This window comes from Patiria miniata, unplaced genomic scaffold (assembly GCF_015706575.1).
Source record: "Patiria miniata isolate m_02_andy unplaced genomic scaffold, ASM1570657v1 HiC_scaffold_7, whole genome shotgun sequence".
NCBI classification, from domain to species: Eukaryota; Metazoa; Echinodermata; class Asteroidea; order Valvatida; family Asterinidae; genus Patiria; species Patiria miniata.
Window position 1 is genome coordinate 3,503,441 of NW_024037074.1, and position 26,116 is coordinate 3,529,556.

Sequence of the window (26,116 nt, forward strand, 5' to 3'; positions counted from 1 at the left end):
CCAGCGTCGTTGGCGCGCGAATACGTTCAAATACGTTCAAATTTAACTTGCGATGGTCTCCCAGACTAATCCCCGACCCCAATTACTTTGGATATCATTTAGAATACGCAGTGGATGGATCGGGAACCAGTCTAGGTCACCCCATACTCTCCTTTTGTGGCCGTCGATGGGGTACTTATCTTATGGGCTCTGTGCGCCGGCAAAGAGGGCGCCCTTTTACCTAGCAATGACGTCCCATGGACAGGACACTTCGCTGGTTGATGTGCACCGTTCCTTGTGTGTGACGCACGTACACCAGGGGATTTGTATTATGTCCATTATTATGTCCATGCAGTGGCCGCACTTCGCGGCAAATGAATTGCAGTCAGGCAAGATGGCATCAGTCGGTCACCCCCAACTGTACTCTCTTTGCCGGTGAGGGGGTACTTTTGAACGGAGCGATACAAGGAGCCCACACTTTTAGAAATGTTCCCCCGCCATTGCCCAACCCTCCCAGATAACTTCAAAATCGACCGGGAGGTTTTGCTGGATTTTGCCAGACTAAGTTTAGGCAGAGAATGTGCGACTGGGATCTCCCAATGTTTCCAGCTAATATGTACATGAGGAGCTAGGCTTTAAACACTGAAAATGTACACTTACACAAACTGAAGGACGGTGACGAATTGTGGACCAGGAATTCCTTCGTAAATTTTTTCTACCTGAAAAGCAAAGAGATAAATATTTAAAGGTAGGATAGATCATTTGTCATTTGTGGATTTTTTTGTTTGAAACAACAAAAGTGCTAAAAATCTAAAGGCGCTCAGTGAATGCTGTATATATTCCAAGAAAACAATATTCTAGGATCTCAATTTCAAATCAAAAGTTGCAGAGTCATGTTTTGAATTGCGCCCAAAATTAGCATCCGGGGCACGTTCTCATTCAGCAGGTTGCAGCTATGCGATGTCATGCACTAAACCATCCATTGACGGATTTGCTGAATCACAAACTAACTACTAACAGAAAATTCCAAAAATGCATCACTTGACTAATCTTATTTTTTTCATCTAAATTTTCAGTAACTTTTTAAAAATTGTTCCAGGACTTTTCCAGTCCTTTTCAAAATTTCCCTTTTCCTTCTTCTCCAAGATTTTTCCAGGATTAGGCCAAAAAAAAAAAAAAATATTCGGTCTCTGGTCAGACCAAAGTTCCGGAATTGACGCGGCCACGCGGATTTTTTTTTTTTTTTCTTGCTTTTTTTTTTTTTCTTCAAGCTTGGATTGTACAGACAAGGTGGGTACTATTTTGCTTTTTTGGTGTCCTCATGTACATTGGTGTCCTCCAATGCACCAATAATTTGCCTTGGTGCTTTCGATCATTTGCCTTGGTGAATTTCCCATTCCTTGGTGCTCTTTGGTAAAAAAAATTGAGGAGGTGCGGAAATAGAGGGCGCTGTTGGAGCTACCGCGGAACATTTTGGAAAAAAAAAGATCGACGCGCATGATTAAAATCGACGCGCCCGCTGACCAGAGACCGACTTTTTTTTTTTTTTTGGCCTTACCAACAGGATTACATTTCCAGCTTTTTTCCAGGGCTATCGACTGGATTTCTTCACTGGAAAGTTGTCTGTGTACCTACCCTTGTGGCGATGGAATCGGCAAGCTCAATGAAGGCGCTCGAGGCTCGGTTGCTATGGTCCAACGTGTATTTAACATTCGTAACTAGAAGACCGATGCGGTAATATGCCACCGCAGCTGGAAAACAAAACCACACAAAATGTTGGGTTTAAAATCTGACAGGTTTAAAGGGGCACTAGGTCCTGAAATCCCCGAAAATTTCATGTTTTGGATTTTTTACTTAGCCTATTTCAAACATGTGGTTGAAAGGAAATCAACCTAATGTTTTACCGTTCCTGAGAAAAGAGGAAAAAACCTTGGTTGTTTATATCGCACACGACGGAGTACGAATACGTTTTTCGTGTCATTCTCAGTGTACGATATACACCTTGTGTGTCTCGGGAACAGCGGTGACCAATCACCAATGCAAAAAATGACGTTTCTCCAACGTCCGCAAAAGGCGAACACTTTACGAATGAAATCACAACTAGCATCCAAACAGCTCGAATTTATGGGGTCGCAAAAGTGGACCCTGACATTCGTTCTTGCACGCATAAAACAGGAATAACACAAAAACGCCCAGTTTTGAAAGGATAGTTGCGTAGATGTTTATATCCTACTTTTAAATGTTCTTTCCGATTAACATCATCTCGTTCAAAGCGCGTTTTGTAGCCCAATAGGGCTGTTCCAGGACCTAGTGTCCCTTTAACCCTAACCCTCCTAAATCATTCAAAATCCACCAAGATTTTGGAGGATTTTGAAGGATTGAGGAAGAAGAGCACAGCCAATATTACTTTGCATGGGGCTAGATATGACTTGAAAGTTGAAGAATGCACATACAGTGTCTGATAATTGTAGGATTCAGACATTTTTTGTATCCTAGCAAAAGTGCCAAGCCATGAAAGTTATTGCTATGGGCTCTGCGCACAACTGGACTGGGGGAATGTGGCTAAGTGGTGAGGGTTCGTGACTCATGATCGGAGGTCGAGGGGTTCGAATCCAGCTGCTGGTCATATATTGCGTCCTTGGGCAAGTCACTTCACCCCCACTTGCCTCTCTCCACCCAGGAGTATAAATGGGTACTAGCAGTAAGCTGGGGTTGTTTCTCTTGCCTCTCTCCACCCAGGAGTATAAATGGGTACTAGCAATAAGCTGGGGTTGTTTCTCTTGCCTCTCTCCACCCAGGAGTATAAATGGGTACTAGCAATAAGCTGGGGTTGTTTCTCTTGCCTCTCTCTACCCAGGAGTATAAATGGGTACTAGCAATAAGCTGGGGTTGTTTCTCTTGCCTCTCTCCACCCAGGAGTATAAATGGGTACTAGCAATAAGCTGGGGTTGTTTCTCTTGCCTCTCTCTACCCAGGAGTATAAATGGGTACTAGCAATAAGCTGGGGTTGTTTCTCTTGCCTCTCTCCACCCAGGAGTATAAATGGGTACTATCAATAAGCTGGGGTTGTTTCTCTTGCCTCTTTCCACCCAGGAGTATAAATGGGTACTAGCAATAAGCTGGATTTGTTTCTCTTGCCTCTCTCCACCCAGGAGTATAAATGGGTACTAGCAATAAGCAGGGGTTGTTTCTCTTTCCTCTCCCCACCCAGGAGTGTAAATGTGTACTAGCAATAAGCTGGGGTTGTTTCTCTTGCCTCTCTCCACCCAGGAGTAAACATTGTAAATGGGTACTAGCAATAAGCTGGGGTTGTTTCTCTTGCCTCTCTCCACCCAGGAGTACAAATGGGTACTAGCAATAAGCTGGGGTTGTTTCTCTTGCCTCTCTCCACCCAGGAGTACAACTGGCTACTAGCAATAAGCTGAGGTTGTTTCTCTTGCCTCTCTCCACCCAGGAGTACAAATGGGTACTAGCAATAAGCTGGGGTTGTTTCTCTTGCCTCTCTCCACCCAGGAGTACAAATGGGTACTAGCAATAAGCTGGGGTTGTTTCTCTTGCCTCTCTCCACCCAGGAGTACAAATGGGTACTAGCAATAAGCTGGGGTTGTTTCTCCTGCCTCTCTCCACCCAGGAGTACAAATGGGTACTAGCAATAAGCTGGGGTTGTTTCTCTTGCCTCTCTCCACCCAGGAGTATAAATGGGTACTAGCAATAAGCTGGGGTTGTTTCTCTTGCCTCTCTCTACCCAGGAGTATAAATGGGTACTAGCAATAAGCTGGGGTTGTTTCTCTTGCCTCTCTCCACCCAGGAGTATAAATGGGTACTATCAATAAGCTGGGGTTGTTTCTCTTGCCTCTCTCCACCCAGGAGTATAAATGGGTACTGGCAATAAGCTGGGGTTGTTTCTCTTGCCTCTCTCCACCCAGGAGTATAAATGGGTACTAGCAATAAGCTGGGGAATAATCTGCGATGGGCTTGCATCCCATCCAGGGGGATAAAAACTTTGATCAGTTGTTTCATGCTGAGCAAACCAGAGATAAAAGCCGGCCTGATGGGCCATATTTGGCTTGTGACAGACTTCACGTTACTTTGCGCTATACTGAAGCTTGACCTACCAGGGGTCGGTTCGGTCCCACTCCCGGTTGGCTCCTCGGTTCCCGATCCTTCCGTGTCCGTGAAAACCTCGGACGCTTGCCTCCGATGTCTCGGCCCCGCTAGCTCCTCCACGGGTAATTTGGGTATCGTTTCAAGCTCTTCAACTTCAAAGAGTTTTGCCGGAGAGCGCTGTACTCTTGTCTCCTCCTGCAGATGTGCCTTGTCATTGGTGAATGGTAGATATCCCTCATCCTGAAAGCAAGTAAAAGACAAAAAAGGAAAGGCTGAAGTTATCAACTGAAGAACAAAAAATGCATGTGACATGTTTTTCTCAACTCTTCAGCTGTTCTACATCTTCAGGTAATTTTTGCTTGTTTATAAACTTAAACATCAGGGGGCAAAGAACAAAAAATGTTAGTAAAATACTTCCATCAAATCTTCAGTTTTTGTACGTTATCCCAACAAGAGGAAAATGCCCAACAACAACAAAAATTGGAGCATAAAAGATACAAAAACCTCTTTTACTTCATTTTTGTTTAATGAAAAAAGGAAAATGAACAAATATACATGTTCTGGTTGCAAATTTCATACTAGGCACCACTTCTCCAAACACTCACAACAAATTTTTAAAGATCAATTAAAAGTTGGTTTATTATTACGACCACAGGAAATTTTGAAAGGTAAGGACCATGACTAAACACCCAGGGTCCTTCCTGCCGAGGGAAACATATATAAATCTTTGTAGTTTCACAATCCATGAAACACCAGGTGCTGTGCAGATGGGGCTCCTAGGCACATGGCCAGGTCATTGACATGATGTCATAATATATGGGGGGCCTTGTGGTTTTTATTGTCTTAAGCAGGAAAATTGATTTCAAAGTACGTGAAGCAATTCAATGGGCTACTAACCATAAAGAGTAACACGTTCATAAGGCCAAAAAAAAAAGTCTCCGGTTTCTGGTATGCGCGCACGTTGCCGTAGCCATGCACGTCGGCAAAATGAAAAAGTTTTTTTTTTTCAATAAAAAAGGATGTCTCAAAACCGCCAAACTCACTGGTTTGACTGGAATCCTGCTGCTGCACAATTTTAATGTGTTTTTAGATGGGGTTATGATCAAGAATAAGCTTTATGTGGCCTCTCCGGACTCCCATATATTTGCACTAAGTTTGGTCGGGCACAATTTGCAGTCATCAGCCGACATTTGAAGCAAAAAAGACAGGTAAAAAAAAAAAAGCCGCGTCGCCGCACCACTTTTTGGGCAAGCTCCATACCAGAAACCGGAGATTTTTTTTTTGGCCTAAGGGTAAGAAGTAATTTACGTTACTGGCTTAACCCTAACCCCCTAGGCCCTTGTTGCTTACAACCATCCTCAATCCTCCAAAATCCTCCAAAATTTTGCAACTCCGCCTAAATTTTTCAAAATTGTCAGACAGTCCTGCCTCAAAATGCATTCATCCTCAATCCTCCAAAATCCTCCTCATCCCAAAATTTTGCACTCGTGTTTAAATGAAGGATAACCCAACGCCAAATCCTTCAAAATCATCAGACAGTCCTGCCTCAAAATGCATTCATCCTCAATCCTCCAAAATCCTCTTGTGCTTCAATCACCATTCATCCTCAATCCTCCAAAATCCTCATGTGCTTCAATCACTATTCATCCTCAATCCTCCAGAATCCTCATTTGATTCAATCACCATTCATCCTCAATCCTCTAGAATCCTCCAAAACCGCCAGGAGGATTTTGGAGGAGTGAGGTGGGTTAGGGTTAATTAAATGAAACCATCACGTACATTTAATGTGTTTTTTTTCTTTTTTTTCTTTTTGAGCTTTGACTTCTTTTGACTAGCTTTGCTTTGGGGGATGGGGTCCACTACAACATGTTTCACTTAGGAAATACCTACCATTATGTATTAAGTGAAGGAAGAAAAGTCTTATGTACATGTACAATGCATGTAATGTATAAATAGGAGAAACCTTTCTGAGGCTTTTCTGAATTTAAGGAAAAGAGAAAAAAAATGCTCTTCTCAAACTCTGCGAGAAGGCAAATGAATTTCGACAAGATCTTGAAAACAAAATTGAGAACCTTTTGGGGTAAAAATCTTAAATGTGAAATATCTTTCTCAAACACTTCAGATGTTTTCTGTATTATGACGAAAAAAAAAACATTTCTAAAAGAACTGAAGATTGCAAAATTTGGCAACTAGCAACAGACCATTTTGCATTTGAATTATTTATAATGACTGAGCACAGTTCTCTCAACTCCCCTCCCCCCTAGTTTCCGGTTACTCCGCCTAATCCTTACCTACTACTGACCACACACCATGACCCTTAATTGATAACCTCAATACCTTCAAATCAAACCATCCACTCCTGGTATGCCGCGCATCCTTCCCAATCCCCCCCTCCCCCCCAACCAACCCTAACCCCACCTAACCCATCCAAGAAGTATGGATGTCGCCAAAGGTCGATCAGGTTAATGACAAACACACGACCAGCCAATAACCAACCCAAGAGGATGCCCTTCAGCACATGAGGAGCTGTGTAATATTGCATCCGTAACGATGTCCGCGATTTCACACTTGTCCCCAGGGTTGGGGTCAAATTGAATGGGACAGCGCACGGGGAGGGAGTCCGTTCTGTGCAGAAAGTCAGGATAGATCACGGAAGTTTGGAGCACACACGATAGCAAAAATGGAGCACACACGATAGCAAAAATGGATTAACAAAAAATACAAGGCAGCAGGGAAAAAAAATCAACCAATGGGATTATAGAAGAATGACTGAGCATTGTTCACACTGAAATCATTCTGAGAGTACCGGTGTCATATGAAAATCAGACTCGTATGAAAATCGGACTCTTTTTCCCTTTTATTGGTTAAACCCTCTCACGTGACCGGTCCCTCTCCTAATTATCTATGCATGAGCATGCGCAATACCACCAATGAGTCTGTATTTCATAAAACTTAAATTCATGCTACACCGGTACATGTATGTCATCTATAATAATGACTGGCACGTGCAATCTCTGATTGGGGCACACAGTTTGGGCCTGCGCATGTTAAATTTGTTTAGTGTGTTTCGAATATTCAAAATTCAATTGAATCCAAGTTTGAATGATTTAATACAAAATTAATCAAAAGTGCACAGCCGTAAAAAAAAAAATTCTCCATGTACTTTTTCAACCACACAGCTCTAAGAACTTAAGCCTGATTTGCCCGTATTTTAGTCTCTGTGCTTTAGTCTCTGTTATTTTGAGACATAAAAGTTGCCCTGTATGTTTATGAAATGAGTGAAATAAAGGTTGGACGTTAGTGATGATGCTTGATCACCATAGCGCGAGTGTTTACATGTACAATCGTCGGGCGAGCCATTAAACCATTTCTCGATCGCTGATTGGTTCCCTAGGAAAGCTTAGGGAGCAAATAAACAAAAAGTTAAAGGGCTGATACGAAATGGCCAAGACGTAAATGCAAGTAAGAAGGCGCGCTGGTCTAATTGTTGTGCCATTAGAGGGCGCACTATGCAGGATCCACTATCGATCACTAGTGTCTTGGGCCGAGACTTTGCCTCGTCATATCTGGCACACCAATTTAAAGAAGAGCTGCGCTGATGAAAGGCAAAATGTTCCAGTGCAAAGCTTCACGAGGTCAGTCCGAGGTCAAAGTCATCCCCCTGGACTGCCTTCATGTAAAACCAATCAAGGAATACCCCTGCGGACGGTATCAGCATCACAGAACCCCAAGTACAACAAGACAGCAATGCGCAAAGCCGTAAACCCACTGATGTCATCTTCGATATCAGATGCGCTCGGAATTTGGCCGGGGAGCTTTGGGCGATCTCTAGGATACCACACCAGGGAATGGCCAATTTTTTTATTTCATTGATTCCCCTTTTGATTTATACGCTCCCCAGCTCCGACCAGAGGATTTACGGTGTATTTAATTTAGCGGAGACTATTTGTCTGGTCAGCGTGTGTGGTAGCGCAAGACGTAAATTAAATTTTCGGGCACGGTGTCGTTTCTTTTTTTTATGCCTTCGAGATATTTTTAAAAAGCAATTATTTTTTGTTGCTTCCCCCCTCTGCTCTCGGGAAAATGAAATGTCATTTGAGGGTCAGTATTTATCAAGTGCATTTCTTTGTTGATTAACAACATAATGTTAAATCGAAAATATTATGTTTAATCTATCAGATACCAACTCTCAAATCATAAGTGTTTCATAAGTTCTGGGATTACAATTATCAGTTTATTCAAATACAAATTATCATAGCAGTGCACTCCTTGTGGTTCTTAGAAAAGCATCACAAATACAACACAGAACTGCCAAAGGAGACAACATGACCAATGTCTTTGCCCAGTTTGTCATAAGGTATATGACGTTAAAAAATAGCCAGAAACAATTTATACAACATGAGCCAAATTCAACTGAGGTCACAGTGCAGGAAAAATGGCTGATCTAAAAAGGAAATTAGAAATAAACTCAAAAGAAACCCCCCAATCAGCAAGACCTTTCAGCATCCACAAATCACCGTCCTTGAAAACTTTCGCCATGCACAAAAATTACAAATTCATTCATGAAAACCGATTCACAAGAGCTTGGCGTGCTGCTTCAGAGAATGCACAGAAATGATAGAACTTACAATATATAGTTTGCACTTTGCTGGCATACACACACAAAAACACTCCACAACACAATGGCACTTCCGGTACAGGGCCAGCCAGTGACAGGGTGATCAAGGATGCTTATTTTCCTCATTATAGGAACTATGGTCTGTTCAATTGATTTCCTGAATTTTTTTTTCTCAGTTAAATTTGTGGGTGGGGGACTGGAAGTAAAGGCAAGTTGATAAAAATAGACAAGTTGAATAATCTGCCGCTGAGAAGTTTTTATTATCACATTTTAATTAAATACATGTACATGAGCACCTTTTTTAGGCAGATACTGGCGCTTTACAAATGTTCTTTATTATTATTATCTAAAAAAAAAACAATTAGTGTTTCCTCATTTAAAAAAAAAACGGGAAAAAAGCAAAACATGAACAATTTTAAAGATTTCCAGACAAACATGTAGAATTTTCAATGATTTACATGTAATTAAAGTGTTTGCTCTTGGGGTTTTTTTTTTGGGGGGGGGTTAATGGTAGTCTAAGGATCAAACATCATGTGTGCAGAGTCATGGTCGAACGTCCGATAGGATATATCCTAACATGCAAACTGTATGCAACCCCGCGTGCCCGCCAATCGGAGTCGACTTTACAAACTGTGATGTCATTTCGATCAGAAATGTGGACTAAGCTGTTGATTGGTCAATTTTTTTGCAAAACAATGGTGGTTTACTGATGACCGATATACTGGAAGAAGGCGCCCGCTGAATGGTCAGAATCTCGAGGTCAAGACGCAGTCTTGTTTTGCATAATTAATTGCCGAATCTGCTCGCATATCATAGACCCTTGCTGTGCAAAGGGATATTCCACAGACTAGGGTAATGGAGACGCTACTGCTGAACACTTAATGTAAAACATTTTTTCAAAAAATCTATCACTTTTCATAAGATGGAATTTTGCGTCTCCAAATTAGGTTTTGCCCTTTCACCGATGTTTAAACACTGTATACGTCGGTGAAGGGCAAAACCTAATTTGATTGACATCACCCCGACACAAAATTCCACCTGATGAATAGTTAATACAGTACCCGCTGCTATGTACATCAGATTCAAACCAGCCAACCGATCCCGTTAGCTCGGTGTAAGATGTCTGTACTAGAAAACAGGAAAGCAGGAGGTCGTGGGTTCGAGTCCCACCAGAGTGATTTTTTCCAACTCTCACTCGGGAGGTAACACACTGAGTATGCAGTGTTATACGTCGGTGAAGGGCAAAACCTAATTTGATTTAAAATCTATCACATTATGTCGAACACATTTATCATGTTTAACTGAGAACTTTTTTTGCAAAACTTATCACATTATGTGCACTTCACAACCTGAAATTTTTCCTGGTGAAAAACAAAAATGTATCCGTGAAATCCGGGAAAGATGTTTTAAAGACATACATGTAGTCCATCATTTGTAATTACATGTAGTGCATTTTGTTCGTTTGAAGCAACAAAAGTGCTCAAAATGTTAAAAAGGGTACTGAACAACTAACCTGATGAAGTTTTAGCTCAGCTTCAGCTGTATATTCCGAGAAAAACAGCATTCTAGGATCTCAATTTCAAATCAAAAGTTGCTGAATCATGTTTTGAATTAGGCCTGAATTCAGCGTCCGAGACACATTCTCACTGAGCCGATTGCAGCTACGCGATGTCGCGCACTGATCTGACAAATTACAGCAACCGCACGTGCGTGTGGGTCGTGCCAATGCTTGCGCACGCTTTGCCAAATAACAAAACGAACTACTAATTTAAATTTCCTACAGTGCGTCTTAAGAAGCACCGTTGGAAAGGCCTTCTTTCGTTGATTTCTTCAAAATGACAGCTTGCCAGAAAGAATAATTTCACAGGGAGTTTATTAGTCCCCTTACTATCTTTCAACCAAGTATGTTTTTCAACAATAATTACACCAGTTACTTTTTGGATAGCTGCAAATGATGGACTATAGCTTTAATTGACTGACACTCGCAGCCAGTCAATGTCACTGGAGTGGAAATCCTGTCAAGAATGACTATTTCTAATTCTTGCAAAGGATCGCGGACAAAAACATCCTGGTTGCTATTGACTCTGTGGGGTGAAAAGTTCCCAGACCATTGTGACAACACGGTCCTACTTTTACTGTTTATTCTACCACGACACCAGGGCTTCTGTGAGCTGATTGTAGATCTTGTTATAGATACTGTGGCAATGCTTCTCATGTTGCCTGGGACAGGGCAAGGCTACGAAAAAAGCGCATTTTAGACAACATGTCCTCACAGTTTTTGAACGAACTTAGCCAGATGTTTTACCATCACTCCTAAAAACTCCTGAAATACCTTTTAAAAATTATGTATTTTGAATCTAGCCAAAAAAAAATTAACAAGTAATCAAAATTTTTTCAAGTCTGACAAAACCCAAACTGCCAAAGCATTAACCCGATGGCAGATTTTTTTTGCAGATGAACAAAGTTGCTGTGCCACGCAGCAGTTCTGAATCTGTTTCTTTAGATTTTCGCTATCGCTTAATCGCGCAGAAATGCATTTGTGCAATCGGTCAATCCAAAATGAAACCTTAGACTTTTAGGGGCGAGACTGGAGGAAGACAAGGGTTCAATGACATGATGTGAAAAATGTCAATTTGATGGTGTGCGGAAATGTCGGTGAATGAAGAGGTAATCACGAGGAAACCACGAATCTAATTTACAACTTGTGAAAAAAGTATAATGCATGTAGTTCTCCCATTGTGCTTTCAGGCTACTCAGGTTGGAAACGAAATTATTATTATTCTTTTTTTTTTTCAAGCAACACATTTTGGAAACTGATTTACAAAAGTTGCCGGTGGAGATCATTGGGTTTCCTCCTTTGTTTAGAAAATGCCACTTCTCATTAGCCAACTTCCTCATTAACCAATCAAAAAGGGAAACTTCAATTAAAGTTCACAGATAATTCGGGGGTTCCTTCCGTACGCGAACTTATAATTTTTTTTCTCGTCATGGTCTGTCACAGGATATCAAAGGAAATCAGCAAATTCCCGGAGGAAAAGGGGATTAATTGGCAGAAATTGCTGGTAATCCATGTTCCGTGGCCACTACGCCACTGAGAGAGACAAGGATAGACATTAATGCACGTTAAAGAACCCAGTAACACTTATCGCTAAGAGAGAAGGGGTTTGCCCCGGTGTTTCTGGCAGTGGCTGCAATATGCGCCGCAGTACCTTGTAAACCATTATAAGGTACTACATAATGGGTCTCATATTTCTCATAAACTTTATTTACCTGTCTTTAATAATAATAGACATAATTTCCAGCGCCTTGAGTACCTAATTGTTGGTAGATACGTGCGCTATATAAGACTCCGATATTATTATTATTATTAGACCTCTAAGTTCAGAAGTTGCATTTATAAATTTGCATTTTAGATTATCAGCAGACTCACCAAATTGGTTGCACAGTATGGATAGGCTTTTGCTTCAGTACATGTAGTTGATGACAAAAATAGACAATACAAAAATAGAACATGCACTAAGCACCATCCGTATCAGAATTTGCAATAATCGATATATCGGAAATCAAATATCAAAAATATTCGATATCAATTATCCTGAGTAAAGTTAAAGACCATTAGGATGACACTTTGATTTGAAAAAAAAAACCAACAACAAAATGATCCACGGCTTTCTCTGGAGCATATTGCTTAAACATTTTAAACCAAATCTCAGCACTGAGAGTTTGTCCAGAACGGGCGGTTTCTTTTAAGATTTTACATTTGGGAGACCCAAATACATTGGGGAGACTAAATAATCACGAAATATTGATATATTGACAGTGCTTAATCCCTCCCCCTTAGTTTAAGTACACGTAAGCTAAATTTCACAACTTGTGTTGAATATTTATCAATAGTTTTCAAAGTTCTTTCCAGAAACCATCAGATTTCCGTTGTCCGGTCCCCTTGTAAAATGTCAGACAGAAAAGGTTTTTTCCCTGAGAAATTAGGTCCAAAAAATTTACACAAATACATGTACATGTATTTAATGCATGTGCGCAGGTTCAATAATTTTGTTTCTCCACCCCCTCCATCCCTTTACCCCCACCCCTCATCCCCTTCCCCCCCCCCCCTTCATCCCCCTCCCCACCCCCAGAAAAAAAAAAGAGAGAGAAAATTTTGTTTGCAAATCATGTCCCATGAAACAATAAAAACAAATTGGGAAACTGGGTCAGCCTTTCTCACTATTTGTACAAATACAAGGTCCTACCATGTACATTTACACTGTACATGTATATTGGTAGTGTACAAATGTGAACTTTGAATGGCCCAATGCACATCTCCCACACTCCTTACAAACCGCCTTGCCCAAATTGATTCTGACTTGGTGTACTTGGCAGACATTAAATGAAATGCTTGACCTCACGGTGACCTGTCGGGGAGAACTAAAGCCACCTCCCCCAGAGTGACAACTCAATACACTTGTATTGTGTGGCAGCCATCTTCGATTAAATTTTTTTTTTTTTTTCACGTGAGTTGGAGCAGAACAGAAAATTTAACAAGTCCAAAAAGAATCTTCAAACAATTTGAGTCATTCTTTAATTTCACATTTTCATCTCCTTGTACAAGATTTGAAACAATACGTTTTCAGGTTTATTCACTGAGCTCTTAAAAGCCGTGTCATGGACATTACCGGTATATGCTGGAATTGCCATACTTTAGTCCTCCTATGCAAACATACCTTCTGTGCCAAGTTATCTTTTCAGTCAAAATCAATCAAGTGACTGTTTTCAGCAGATAGGAATTCCCAGCCTACATAAAGCAGGATTGACTGCCTGTGACTGTTGATATGTAACTTGATACAGCATTGCTTTGACTGTGGGTTATTGATAAGCCAGCTGTGCCCACAACTTGCCTGCTTTGTCTGTTCATTGTCTGTTGACTGAATTTGACTAGTCACAGTGCTTGCTAAACACATGATCTGACTGTTGGTGACTAGCTTGTGTTAAAAGTATAGCGGGGGAAATGGATGGAATTTTTGACTGTCTGTGACTGTTTAAATAGCAGGAGGGTTGATGACAGACGCATCACAGGACAGCGTGGAGTCCTCACATCCCTTTAACTGTCATGAGCCAACCCCGTCTACCGATAGGCCCCGCCTCCATTTCACCCCTGGCCGCAAACTCTGCCAATGCCCAGCGAGGGGGCCCATCCCTCCCACTGCAAGACATCCCGCACGTGCAGCGTGTCTGCTTGCCGCTGTCAGAAGAAGCATACATATATGCTGACCCAAGAGCTCTGAAACTGAGACGAGAGATTTGTAGATAGCGCGGCTATCAGGGTGCACCTGTGGGTCTGCTTCAGGCATGCTGCGTTCAGGCTGTTCATTCAGAAACTGAAGCTAATATGTGTTAGACACGAACATGAATGCGTCGTATGGTACGAGTGGGTGACTTGCATCAATGGCGACCTGGGATATTACCTAGTGTACACAGGTCCATGGGCAAAAATCTGTGTCAGAGAGGGTACTTTGTGAATGTGCCTTTACATACTATCGCATGGGCGTCAATGGGTGGGGGACGGGGGGACAAGTCCCCCCCCCCCCCCCCACTTTTTAAAGTGGGGGAATATCATATCATTTGTCCCCCCACACACTTTTTTGTCTCCGAATAAGAATTGTAGCCTACTGTAATGATTCTATAGCTCAGAATAGCTGATTCAATGACTCCAAACTTGAAAATGATGTTTAAATAAATGATGATCATTTGCTCGAAAAAAAAATGGTTAAAGTGGTCAGACACCACAGTGCATCTAGAATCCAAAAATGTCAGGGCCCTTAAGCAAGCCCCGATCCCCACGCCGTTAAGGCTTCACACTCGCATTAGTTCTGATCAAGGTATGCCCCCCCCCCCCACTTTTGAAAAGCGAATGACGCCCTTGCACTATCATTTGCCTACCCATGTTAAAATCAACCAATGTCCACCGTAAGCAGAACTAGGTCCGGTATGCACATTTCGTTTTCAATCGTCTTGAGCTTACCCAAAGGGTGTCCACACTACAAATCCTTTCTACCATCCTATGGGCTCCGTGCGCCAACAAAAGAGGGCGCCCTTTTACCTAGTAACGACGTCCCATGGGCGGGACATTTAGCTGGTTGACCAGCACCGTTCCTTGTGTGTGACGCACGTACGCCAGGGGATTTACACGCAGTGGTACGGCCGCGCGTCGCGGCAAAATTGCAGTCAGGCAAGATGGCGTCAGTCGGTCACCCCCAACTGTACTTTCTTTGCCGGTGAGGGGGTACTTGTGAATGGAGCAGATAGACCATGTCACATGTTTTTATAGAACTAGATGTCGTGGTCATGTGATACCAACTGTCAGCAAACTGTTCTCTTCTGCATTGCATGATCTCTTGAAATATGAGTGTTAAGTATTGACATGAATTCACTGAATCAGGACGGCAAAATAACACGCAAAAGATGCTGAAAGGTTTGGGTTGTCTGTCGGTATGACAACACGGGTAACATAATCCATACAATCCCCAAGACCCAACCGCAAGACTGGTAAAAAATCTGCCCTTAGGCCAAAAAAAAAAAGTCTCCGGTTTCTGGTATGCGCGCACGTCGCCGTAGCCATGCGCGTCGGCAAAATGAAAAAGTTTTTTTTTCAATGAAAGATGATGTCTCAAAACCGCCAAACTCACTGGTTTGACTGGAATTCTGCTGCTGCGTAATTTCAACGTGTTTTTAGATGGGGTTATGATCGAGAATAAGCTTTATGTGGCCTCTCTGGACTCCCATATATTTGCACTAAGTTTAGTCGGGCACCATTTGCAGTCATCAGCCGACATTTGAAGCAAATTTGAAGCAAAAAAGTCGGGTAAAAAAAAAAAAAAGCTGCGTCGCCGCACCACTTTTTGGACAAGCTCCATACCAGAAACCGGAGACTTTTTTTTTTGGCCTTAATCTCGATTTATATCCCTTTACCCTACCCACTTTGCCCTGCCCTACCCAATCCAAGCCCTACCCAAGACAATCTAAATGCCACACTTTCTTGTCATGCAGGGGACACAATTACCAAGCGCGGTGTGTGGCTTTGCAATAAACACGTCCTACATGTAAATCTTCCAATTTTACCGTCCAGATGCTGATAGGAACCTACTTACTTGAGTCTACCTGGTACACCTACCAATGAAGACTATTTTATTGGGGGTTGAGTTTATACAACCGTACTCACTTGAATTGGACTATGAAAATACCACGGCATGCCATTCAATATAAGTATATCAACACCTGGGATATCAGGTGTTGTTCCTGGGGTAGACAGTGCATAGGTGGTGATTGCCCAGGCCTTTTTTCCAGCCATTTTTCGAGCCAATTTGGGGTGCCGTATTTCAACCACCCACCCAGGGGTGCAAATATTACTTCCAAAATACCGGTTGAAACTTTAGATCCTTTGGGGAAAAGGTGACCCCTGGAACTAAGGACAAATATTTGGCAGAACTATTTACAGGGCAATAAAAAAGAAAGCGAGCAACATTGATACAAAAGTTGAAGAAAGGATGTGTTAAGTGTCGGACCAAAACGGAGCTCAGTTTAAACAGGTTGTGGAATGCTCGAAGACATTTCCGTCATTTTTCGAGTATATGTAGCCTAAGGTGTGATGAAATAAAAAAGACTATTGTGTCTGTCATGAAATGAGTACAAAAGGTACTTTTGAGAGCTGTTTTTCAGGTTCTGTTTCGACCCGAACGTGCAATTTGTGTAAAAGTCATCGTTGGGGGCAGCAAACAAAACATAGTAAATCGTGACGTAATAAACAGGACTCCCGATGCAGCGTAGTATAAACGAGTCCTGCAAAGACTAATGCAAAGACATGGGTTTGTTCGCAATCAGAATAAAATTAGTCGTGCGAACTTTGCGCTATACGCACGCAAACCAGTACGCACATGCTGTGTGTCCCATCCAACGGGGTCTCGAAAGTAGTGAACAGTGCCCTCTCTTGTTTGCGCACGAAGCACACAGGCGTACCCTGCCTGTGACTATGAAATCATATAAATCCAACAAATGTGAAAAATATGAGAGTTATTAATAGAATTATTTTTACATTTGGCTGCATTTGGCATGGATACGGAGTAAAGTACAACGCAGGTGTACGTGATGTACATCTTCAGGTCTAGCTGAGATAAATTCAAGTCCAATTTGGACAAATTGGGCTGGAACTCCCTGCACGCCCACGGCCACGTACACCTGGCCCGTTCCCTCCAGACAGGCCCAGCCGAGTCGCTAACACCCCCCTGCCACGACCAAAGTCGCCCACTGAATTCCTACAAATGTGGCAACCATTTCCACTTTGGTACACAAGTGGAAATGTCAGAACCATCCTACTCTTATTTGATACCCAAATATGGCTACATATACCACCAAAAAAAATGGATCATGACATGTAGGTCTTTTTTTGACTGAAACTCAGTGAAAGGCTGTCTGTGTCAGATGTCAAAATGTAGATACATGTATAATGACTGCACTGTACATATTCAAAGGAATACAGGTAAATGAATCTTTGAACAAGGGAAGTACACAGGTATGTGTACATAAACACGTACACATTTATTCCACTTGCAGATAGGACTTTTTATTTAAGGCAGGCTTATATTTCATGAGGTTGTAGACTAGACCAGAGGGCAGTCAAAATAATATCTGATTTCCAAAATTTGGCTCACTACTTTCAACTTTCGAACTGATTCTGAACAGCGAAGGAAATAAACAGAAATTAATCTCTGGCTTGAACTTCGAAGCTAAACAAAATGTTAAGATGCAAATGTTTTAAACTGAGCCCCCAACAGTGGTATAACCAAGGGGGCCCTCAGAGGGGGAACATGGGACCCCCCCCCCCCCACACACACACACACAAATTACCAGTGCCCTCCTCCCCCAAAACCCAAAAATTTTCCAATTTGAGTAATTAAACAGAAGAGGAATGTACACGTAGATGACTATTTATGACTCGATCCCAATCCCCTTACATGTACATTGCAATTCCCTTAACCCTACATGTATGGCTTTTCAAATGTGAATAAATTGGTAAGAGAAAGAGCGCCCTCTAGTGTTAAAGCGACACCCCCACCCCCCACCCCCCCCCATGAAATGTAAATATTTTGGCAAGAAAAAAGCCCCTTCTAGCGTCAAATGAGAACCCCCCCCCCCCTGCTTTTCAAATTTGCAACACTTGCCTGGCCAGTTGTGGTGCCCTGGAAATTTGGGGAAAGTTTTGTTGTGGGTCGACCCTTGCTGGTTACCACCCCCCCCCCCCCCCCCCCCCCCCCCCAATGAAAAACAATCCTAGCTATACCACTGGCCCTGAATATCTGTGCTGCAAATTACCATTGCATCAGTGAATTGTCACGATCACACCCCAGTAAAAAAAAAAAATTGACCCAAATTTAGCTGTAAGCATGAGGCCATGCCCAACACCCACGGACAAGGCTATTATCAAGAGGGAGACCAGCATTCACCCAGCCCGTTGGGTTCGGCAGCAGCTCCATGGGTTTCCCTCCTGCTGGGCAACAGTGAGCCCACTTGCATTCTTGTGGCCTGACATCATTCACTAGTCTGGCTAGAAAAAAAATCAGCTGACCTAGAAATCAGGAAATCTCATAACAAAAACAACAACGCTTTCTTTTTTGATACACACATTCTCAAAAAGTTTTGATGTACATGTAAATATCAGACATGGTGCAGCTAACATAAATCGTATTTGTGTACATGTACATGTACATGTACAATGCATGTGATGCATCGATATACATACATGTACATGTACATGTACTGGTATACCACAATTCTGTTGATATAAAATTGTGAAGTTTCTCACACATACTTTTCCTGTATGTAGTCCAAAAACTATGGTACCTTCAACCTGAACACACTTTAAATTGTACACACTGTATTCACATTATAGTTTGGTGATCATGTGAAAATAAGTTAACTACATTAAATACTTCTTTAAGTATTACTGAAACTGTGAAGGGCACTGTACACGTTCGGTGTATGCAAAATATTTACATGTTGCAGCCCAGACAACTTCACAAAAACCAAAGTGCATTCAGCCATGCACATGTATGTATGTTTTTATTATTGTGAATATCAAAACAAACATGTCATTATTTATTTTCAACAAGACCAAGAACTTTTCAAAATTCTAACGGTAACCCTGTTGTCTGTTAACTAAATCCTCATATCTTTACAACTCCTTTGAAGAAGAACTGGGAGCAATAAGATGATTTTCCTCCCAAGGCCACAGAAGGAGCCCTACATGGGATGATCTGGCAGCGCTGGCCCTGGTTTTTGTCCACTTCCCAAAAGGAGATCCCAGTTGGATTAAATGCGTCTGCTGAAGTAGAATTAATGTGCTTGTCCAAACTTAATCTAATTCGGAAACCAGACACAATGGAAGGCATACCCTCTATTGACAGATTACAGGCCAGGATTTTTTTTTTTTACAGCGCCGGCACCATGATTGGCACAATCTGGTTTTTGCATCACTGTTAAATGTGTGAGCAGTATCTTAATATTGAAATTCCTTCCTCTTAAATTTAAATATTAAGGCATGTTATTCTGTCACACAAAATTCAGACGTTAATTTTTTTAAACAGATCATTTGATAGTTGGAAATATTTATACAACACGTAGACAAAGGTGTCCCATCAACAAATTTCAAGGGAAAGAAGCATGTCCAGTACGACAGTGACTTGAGTCCAACAAGTTACAAAGAAATACTGTACATGTACTTGTACATACCGTATTATACAGACCTGTGAGCTATCCATGCTCTAAAACAAATTACATGGGTTTTTTTCCAACTTGTTTCATGTTTTTTTTAAATGAAAAAAAAAATATGCAGGTAGATTTTATCTCATTGATACCTCACTCAAAAGAGAATAACTTTTGTATTGTTAGAAAAATAGCGTTTGAGAAAACAAATCCATACTTCAGGGTGAAACTCTAACATGTACCGGTAAACGTACATATGTTGCACAGACTTATTGCAATATCATACCTGTAGGTATATGCAGGCATGCAAGTTGGAGTTTAGAAAATAATGAGGAACTTTGTACAGTATTTTTCAATTTGTAATGGCATTCATGAGTAAAGTAAAAAACAAGGAAATGATCAGTGGATCCAAGGAAAAGCTGCATGCCTGTATATGTTATATTTTATGAATCTAATCTTTAACTTTTAAGTGTACCTACAGCGTACCTGTCAACTGGTTAATTGTTCCCAGGTCCCGACTGAAATTTAGATCTTTAAGTCCAAAATGCATATCAAACAACCATAAATCCCGCAGGGATCCCTTCCCAGACAGAGGTACTAATCAAGGACCGATGAAAGGCTCTGACTTTGAACCCTATTGTAACCAAACGCCAAAAAAAAAACCAAAATGAGAATCTGCTAGACTTGTCAAAATTCCTTTCCTATGAGGTTACTTCTAAATCCAGTCAACTGCAAGCTAGCGACCCATGACAAAAACAACCCAACAAGTATAGGGGTTACCCCTTACCCACAAAGCCCCCAGCGGCATAACCTTTTGACCCAATAACAACACTGAAAAGCAAAGGGTTTGTCTGGGAGGAAAAAAACTTAGCAACAGCTGGAACCAATCAAGTAGCAGCATTTAAAAAGTTAACTTTTTTGAAACATGTTCTCCCTCTATCATAGCACTCCCTTTTCCACGTTTTGTTTGTGGAAGGCAAACATTACAGAATCTTCTGCAAAATCCCAATTAATTTAGGTGTTGAAAAAGGGTCTCACCTGAAAAAAAAACAACAACAACAAATTCCAGCAACATTTATTTCATAAGCCAAGAGAACGTCTTAAGACAAGTAAATAATACATGTAGGGCCTATGTGAACATAAATGTAGACTGATGCAAACTGCTTTCTGATGGGTTGACCTGAAATCTACAAATCTAAAAATTAAGACGGCCTGACATTCCGATCTTAACAAGATCTTCTTCAGAGGCAAAAAAATAATAGCTGACCTCGTATTTGGGTTTTTGTGGTTTTTTTTTTTAGTTTTTGGTATACGAAGCTATTAACCAAACCGTAATATACAATGTACATGTAGGTTTTCCCAGCTATTTTAAAAAAAGTTCATTCAAATTCAACAACTGTATACTATCATTCCAATTCCATTTCATCCACCAAATATTTCACACGCTTTTAACAAAACCAACCAAAATGATTGCACAAGTTACGCCACACTTTATTGCGCAAGTTGTGGACTTACGCACTATATATGAGACTTTTGTGAAATGTGTCATAATACAAACTGTGAAATGTTGCACAGCTTTTCGCAATACATGTAAATTGTGGCCCAAGCAGAGTTGCGCCATTGCGTAAGGTTTCATGAAATCGGCTGCAGGTGCAGTAATCTGGCGGTCACAGGTTCAGACCCCCCTCCAGTCACTTTCTATTTTCAACTTGATTATTAAGTAAAAAAAGAAAAACCACGATCCCATTTGTGTTTTAAACAATCAAAGCTGTGATTAAAGGGAATGTACAACATTCACTTTTTTCTGAAATTTTCAGAAATAAATGAATTTGGAGGATCAGTATGTTATAGCAAATATTGTTTAATGACTTGCTTCATGTTTTGGGCTTGTACCGGTAGATGCTGGAAAAACTAAGAAAATCAATCATGTTCTTGAAGTCTGGTTCCCTGACCCCACTGAAGATGAAGCGGAGCAATTTATAGACTTTGTGGAATTGTACGGTCAGAGAATCAGTCTAGAAGTCTTGTAGCCCTTCACAGGTGTGTAATCAATTGCAAAGAAAATGCGGAATAACTAATTAGGAAAAATTTGGAGCACTTTTTGGGGGGAAAAAAGTTTTCTCCACGCTGAAAATGAAATGAAAATTCTTGAAAATGTCAGCACACCAGGAGCCACGATTTTACAGGATGCTTTAGACTGTCATTCCATAACAATCCAGTAAGGTGTTTCGTGATAATGTGATCATTTCGTTTTGTTGTATCTTCCCTTTAGGCAAAAAAAAAAAATAGTCGGTCTCTTGGTCAGACCAAAGTTCCGGAATTGATCCGGCGACGCGTTTTTTGGGGGGTTTTTTTTGTGGCTTTTTTTTTTTTCAAGCTTGTATTGTACAGACAAGGTGGGTACTATTTTGCTTTTGTGTATCCTCATTATACATTGGTGTCCTCCATAATTTGCCTTGGTGTCCTCCATAATTTTCCTTGGTGCAATTTCCCCATTCCTTGGTGCTCCTTGGTACAAAAATTGTAGGAGGCGCAGCAATAGAGGGCGCTGTTGTAGCTTCCGTGTTAATTTGAAAAAAAAAAAAAAAGGTCGACGCGCATGATTAAAATTGACGCGCGCGCTGACCAGAGACCGAGTATTTTTTTTTTTGGCCTTATTGTCTGACATGCGTCCATACATGCATGACGTGTGTGGCTGAATCATACAGAGTTGCACCGGAGAGGCTCACATAATTGTTGACAAGGTGCGTACTTGGCTGGGCTTACTGCACAGGTGGTAAAGAAAACTGTTTCGGATGTGCCATTATTTTGATCAAATGAACAGGTCCTACTACTGGTATGAGGTCCTTGCTCTATGGTATGAGTCAGATCTTCAGAACCTTCACATGTACACACCATACTTTAGCCCTACCAAATCCAGAAGCCAACACATGACCCTATGGATTTATAAGCCATACATTATGTGATCACAGCATGAGCCCAGGCTTAACCATAGGGGAAAGGCTTGGAGCCAAAACAACGCAAAAGTTGTGTTTCTCTGGTCCGCACTGGAACTTGCAAAACTTAGAGCACCCCTTTTTTTGCTTTAGCAGAAAACAGGGTCCAATTTCATGGCCCGGCTTACAATTTAACGAAAATGCCTGCTTGGGCAAAAAAACAAATGGTTTGTGCTGATTGAATGGGGCATATTTCTGCCTGAACTATTTCCATTGCACTACGAAAGCTATACAAAACAAGTCAGGTGTGTTTACAAACACAAATGCCCCGCAACCGTGACTGTTCCCATGACATAACACCACTCTTTTAACATCAACTTACATGTACCTTGGTCACATGGAACGTTCATTAATTGACAGCATTAGTGTCTTCTGTAGGTTTTATATGAATTAATCCCTAATCCCTATGATCTCAGAATAAATACAAGATTTCTATTGTTTTAGCCACTGTGACCTTGACCCTTGACCTTTCGGCCCCAAATGCAATAGGCTTCTTAGGACTGCCAAGGACAATCCACAAACCAAATTTGTAGTTCATATGTAAAGTATATCTCAAGTTATCACGCTGACAAAATTTCTATTGTTTCAGCCACTGTGACCTTGACCCTTGACCTTTCGGCCCCAAATGCAATAGGCTTCTTAGGATTACCAAGAACAATACACAAACCAAATTTGAAGTTCATATGTAAAGTATTTCTCAAGTTATCGCGCTGACAAAATTTCTTTTGTTTTAGCCACTGTGAACTTGACCCTTGACCTTTTGGCCCCAAATGCAATAGGCTTCTTAGGATTACCAAGAACAATCCACAAACCAAATTTGAAGTTCATATGTTAAGTATTTCTCAAGTTATCGCGCTGACAAGATTTCTATTGTTTTAGCCACTGTGAACTTGACCCTTGACCTTTTGGCCCCAAATGCAATAGGCTTCTTAGGATTACCAAGAACAATCCACAAACCAAATTTGAAGTTCATATGTTAAGTATTTCTCAAGTTATCGCGCTGACAAGATTTCTATTGTTTTAGCCACTGTGAACTTGACCCTTGACCTTTCGGCCCCAAATGCAATAGGCTTCTTAGGATTACCAAGAACAATCCACAAACCAAATTTGAAGTTCATATGTTAAGTATTTCTCAAGTTATCGCGCTGACACGATTTATCCGGACACACACACCCACACACCCACCCACCCACCCACACACCCACACACCCACCCACCCACCCACCCACCCACGGAAGGACAAGGCGGAAACAGTATGCCCCTTCGGCTTCGCCGCGGGGCATAAAAATGGCCACAAAAAGTGATTAAAACTTACCTTAATTATTGTCCATATATTTACGGTAGATAATTCTTAAAAATAATGGAAAATTCAGGTCGTGCACACAATATGCACAATGCTAGTCTTGAAGAAGAGAAACTGGTCAACACTGTCCGTACATCGCGCGGTATTTAAGCGTGCGTGATGCACTGTGTGTGGCGGGCGACGAACCTTGTTTTAGAACAAAATTTATTATTCCTATGGCCAAATCCCAAGTTGGGCTCCACCAGAGTGAATGGGTCAGCCTCAGTGGTTAGCCCCTGCCAAATGGAGATCTCTTTCTCATCCATTACAGGTATTGGTGGGGGATTTGGTTTTAAAAAAAAACACCAAATGGGAGGGAAACAAACAAGTTCTACTCTTCTTTGGGTAAAGATTGACAGGCCTTGGCGGGCTCATCAACTGGGACTGCAACCGCACAGATCCTTCATGAAAATCCCCGCTTTTGTAAATCTGACAACAATAGAATTTCACAAGGCAGAATGCTTGCAAAATTTGAAGGAGGGACAATGCACAGGAACTAAAGTACATACAGTACGTGGCCCTGGAGCACAAACCGAGTAAAATGAAAAAAGAAGATGGCACATGTATCCGGTGTTTTGGTTAAAACTTGGAAAAAAAAATTTGGGGGGGGGGGGGACTGAAGCTACATGCACATCTGTGTACCATCATGTGGGACATGAAACTTGCTTGTTGTAAACACAATGAGTCACTGTTATGTTCAGGAAACTGAAAGAGTGCTTTGTCTGCCACTTTGCCAGTACTGCCACTTTTAGACACAGATTACTTTTACAGTGTCAACAATGGGCAGTAATATACATTTCTCAGAGAGCACTAAACATACCGTTACAGTGTAGGCCTACATGTACAGGTATGTACAAATGTAAATTTGATTTAAAATCGTACCGGTAGCTATGGCATGCGTACTATGCACTTGTGTGAATACCGGTAAGTTCATACACTGTACCGGTAGTTGGAAAGCTAAGTTTTATTGTAAGCATACAATGTACATGTACTGCATATACATTTTTTTTTAAATCGTGCGGACTTCAAAACTGGGTCTTGCCCGCTATGAACTACAGAAGATTACATCAGGGAATTAAGGACATCAAATTAAAATTCAATATCACATCTGGCAAAATTTCATCAAATTCATCAACACAACTTCTTCGTTAAGCTCGGTTCATACTTCACGCGAAAGCAAAAGCGAAGCGAAATTCGTGATGTCAACAATACATTTGAAGCGCATCCACCATTGTTGACGACATGAATTTCACTTCGCACAAGCTTTCGCGTGAAGTACATTGTATGAACCGGGCTTTAGGCCTGTACATTTTAAGGACCATGCAAATTAATACAATATGAAAATGTCTAAATCATACATTTTGCATTATTAAATAGAGGCCAGAGGTACATGTACTTCCAAAACTACAAACAATGTGCTTCATACATGATGTAACTTGAAGTTTTCTATTGAGAACACACTGAATTTAAAATGGGAGCAACTTCTGAAGTAGCATGAAAGTCCAATCATAGAGAAAAATTTCCACCACAAAATTTCAGTTAAAAATTGACCCAAATCATTTCAGTAATACAACAAAGAAGAGTTTATGGTCCAACAAGCTAGCTGCGGCCATGCACTGCACTCTCTATGACCATTAGTGAGCAGCAGGGGGGTTGGGCGTGATAACTGGGGTCAGCTGCAAACAGCTGCTGACCAGAGAAGAAACAAAAAAAGATCTGTGGCGGTGACGCCAAACTGTGTTCGTCAAATACGAGCAAGTGACAAGTAGGAATAAATGAGCCTGAAATATCATGATATGCATGCATACTTGCTTTATAGGAATGTGGACACACGTTGTTAAGTTATACCATGGTTAATAGCTCCATGGTTAAACCATGTAACCTACATGTACCTCCACAGCTAAATCCACTACTGTGATGATATTTGTCTCTACCGAAAAATGACGATATTCTCATTTTAGTAACACTTTTACAGGTACATAGTACCGGTAGTACTTCATTGTCATTTGTGCATTTTGGTTTTTTTCGTTTGAAGCAACAAAAGTGCTCAAAAAAGCGTGCTTAACAACTAACCTGATGAAACTTCAGCTCTGTGAATGCTGTATATTCTGAGAAAATAATATTCTAGGATCTTGATTTCAATGAAAAAGTAGCCAAGTCATATTTTGAATTGCGCCCGAAATCAGCATCTGGGACACGTTCTCATCCAGCTGCGTCTTTAGACACATCTTTGGAAATGACCTTCTTTTATTGATTTCTTCAAAATGACACCATGCCAGAAAGAATCATTTCACGCTTTGTGACATTACAATCTTTAAACCAAGA

The 26,116-nt window shown here is 41.2% G+C and overlaps 1 protein-coding gene across 4 annotated transcripts in view; it reads right to left on the minus strand.

Annotated features, from left to right (window-relative positions):
• LOC119744428 (basement membrane-specific heparan sulfate proteoglycan core protein-like) overlaps positions 1–26,116 on the minus strand; it is a 164,258-nt gene that overhangs the window by 128,559 nt on the left and 9,583 nt on the right. For all 4 annotated transcript variants that reach the window (XM_038220356.1, XM_038220357.1, XM_038220355.1 and 1 more), the window contains exons 2-4: positions 4,095–4,326; positions 1,615–1,730; positions 640–698 (exon numbers count right to left, since the gene is read on the minus strand). In XM_038220356.1, the coding sequence (XP_038076284.1) occupies positions 640–698; positions 1,615–1,730; positions 4,095–4,326 (407 nt within the window). The remainder of the gene's footprint in view (positions 1–639; positions 699–1,614; positions 1,731–4,094; positions 4,327–26,116) is intronic.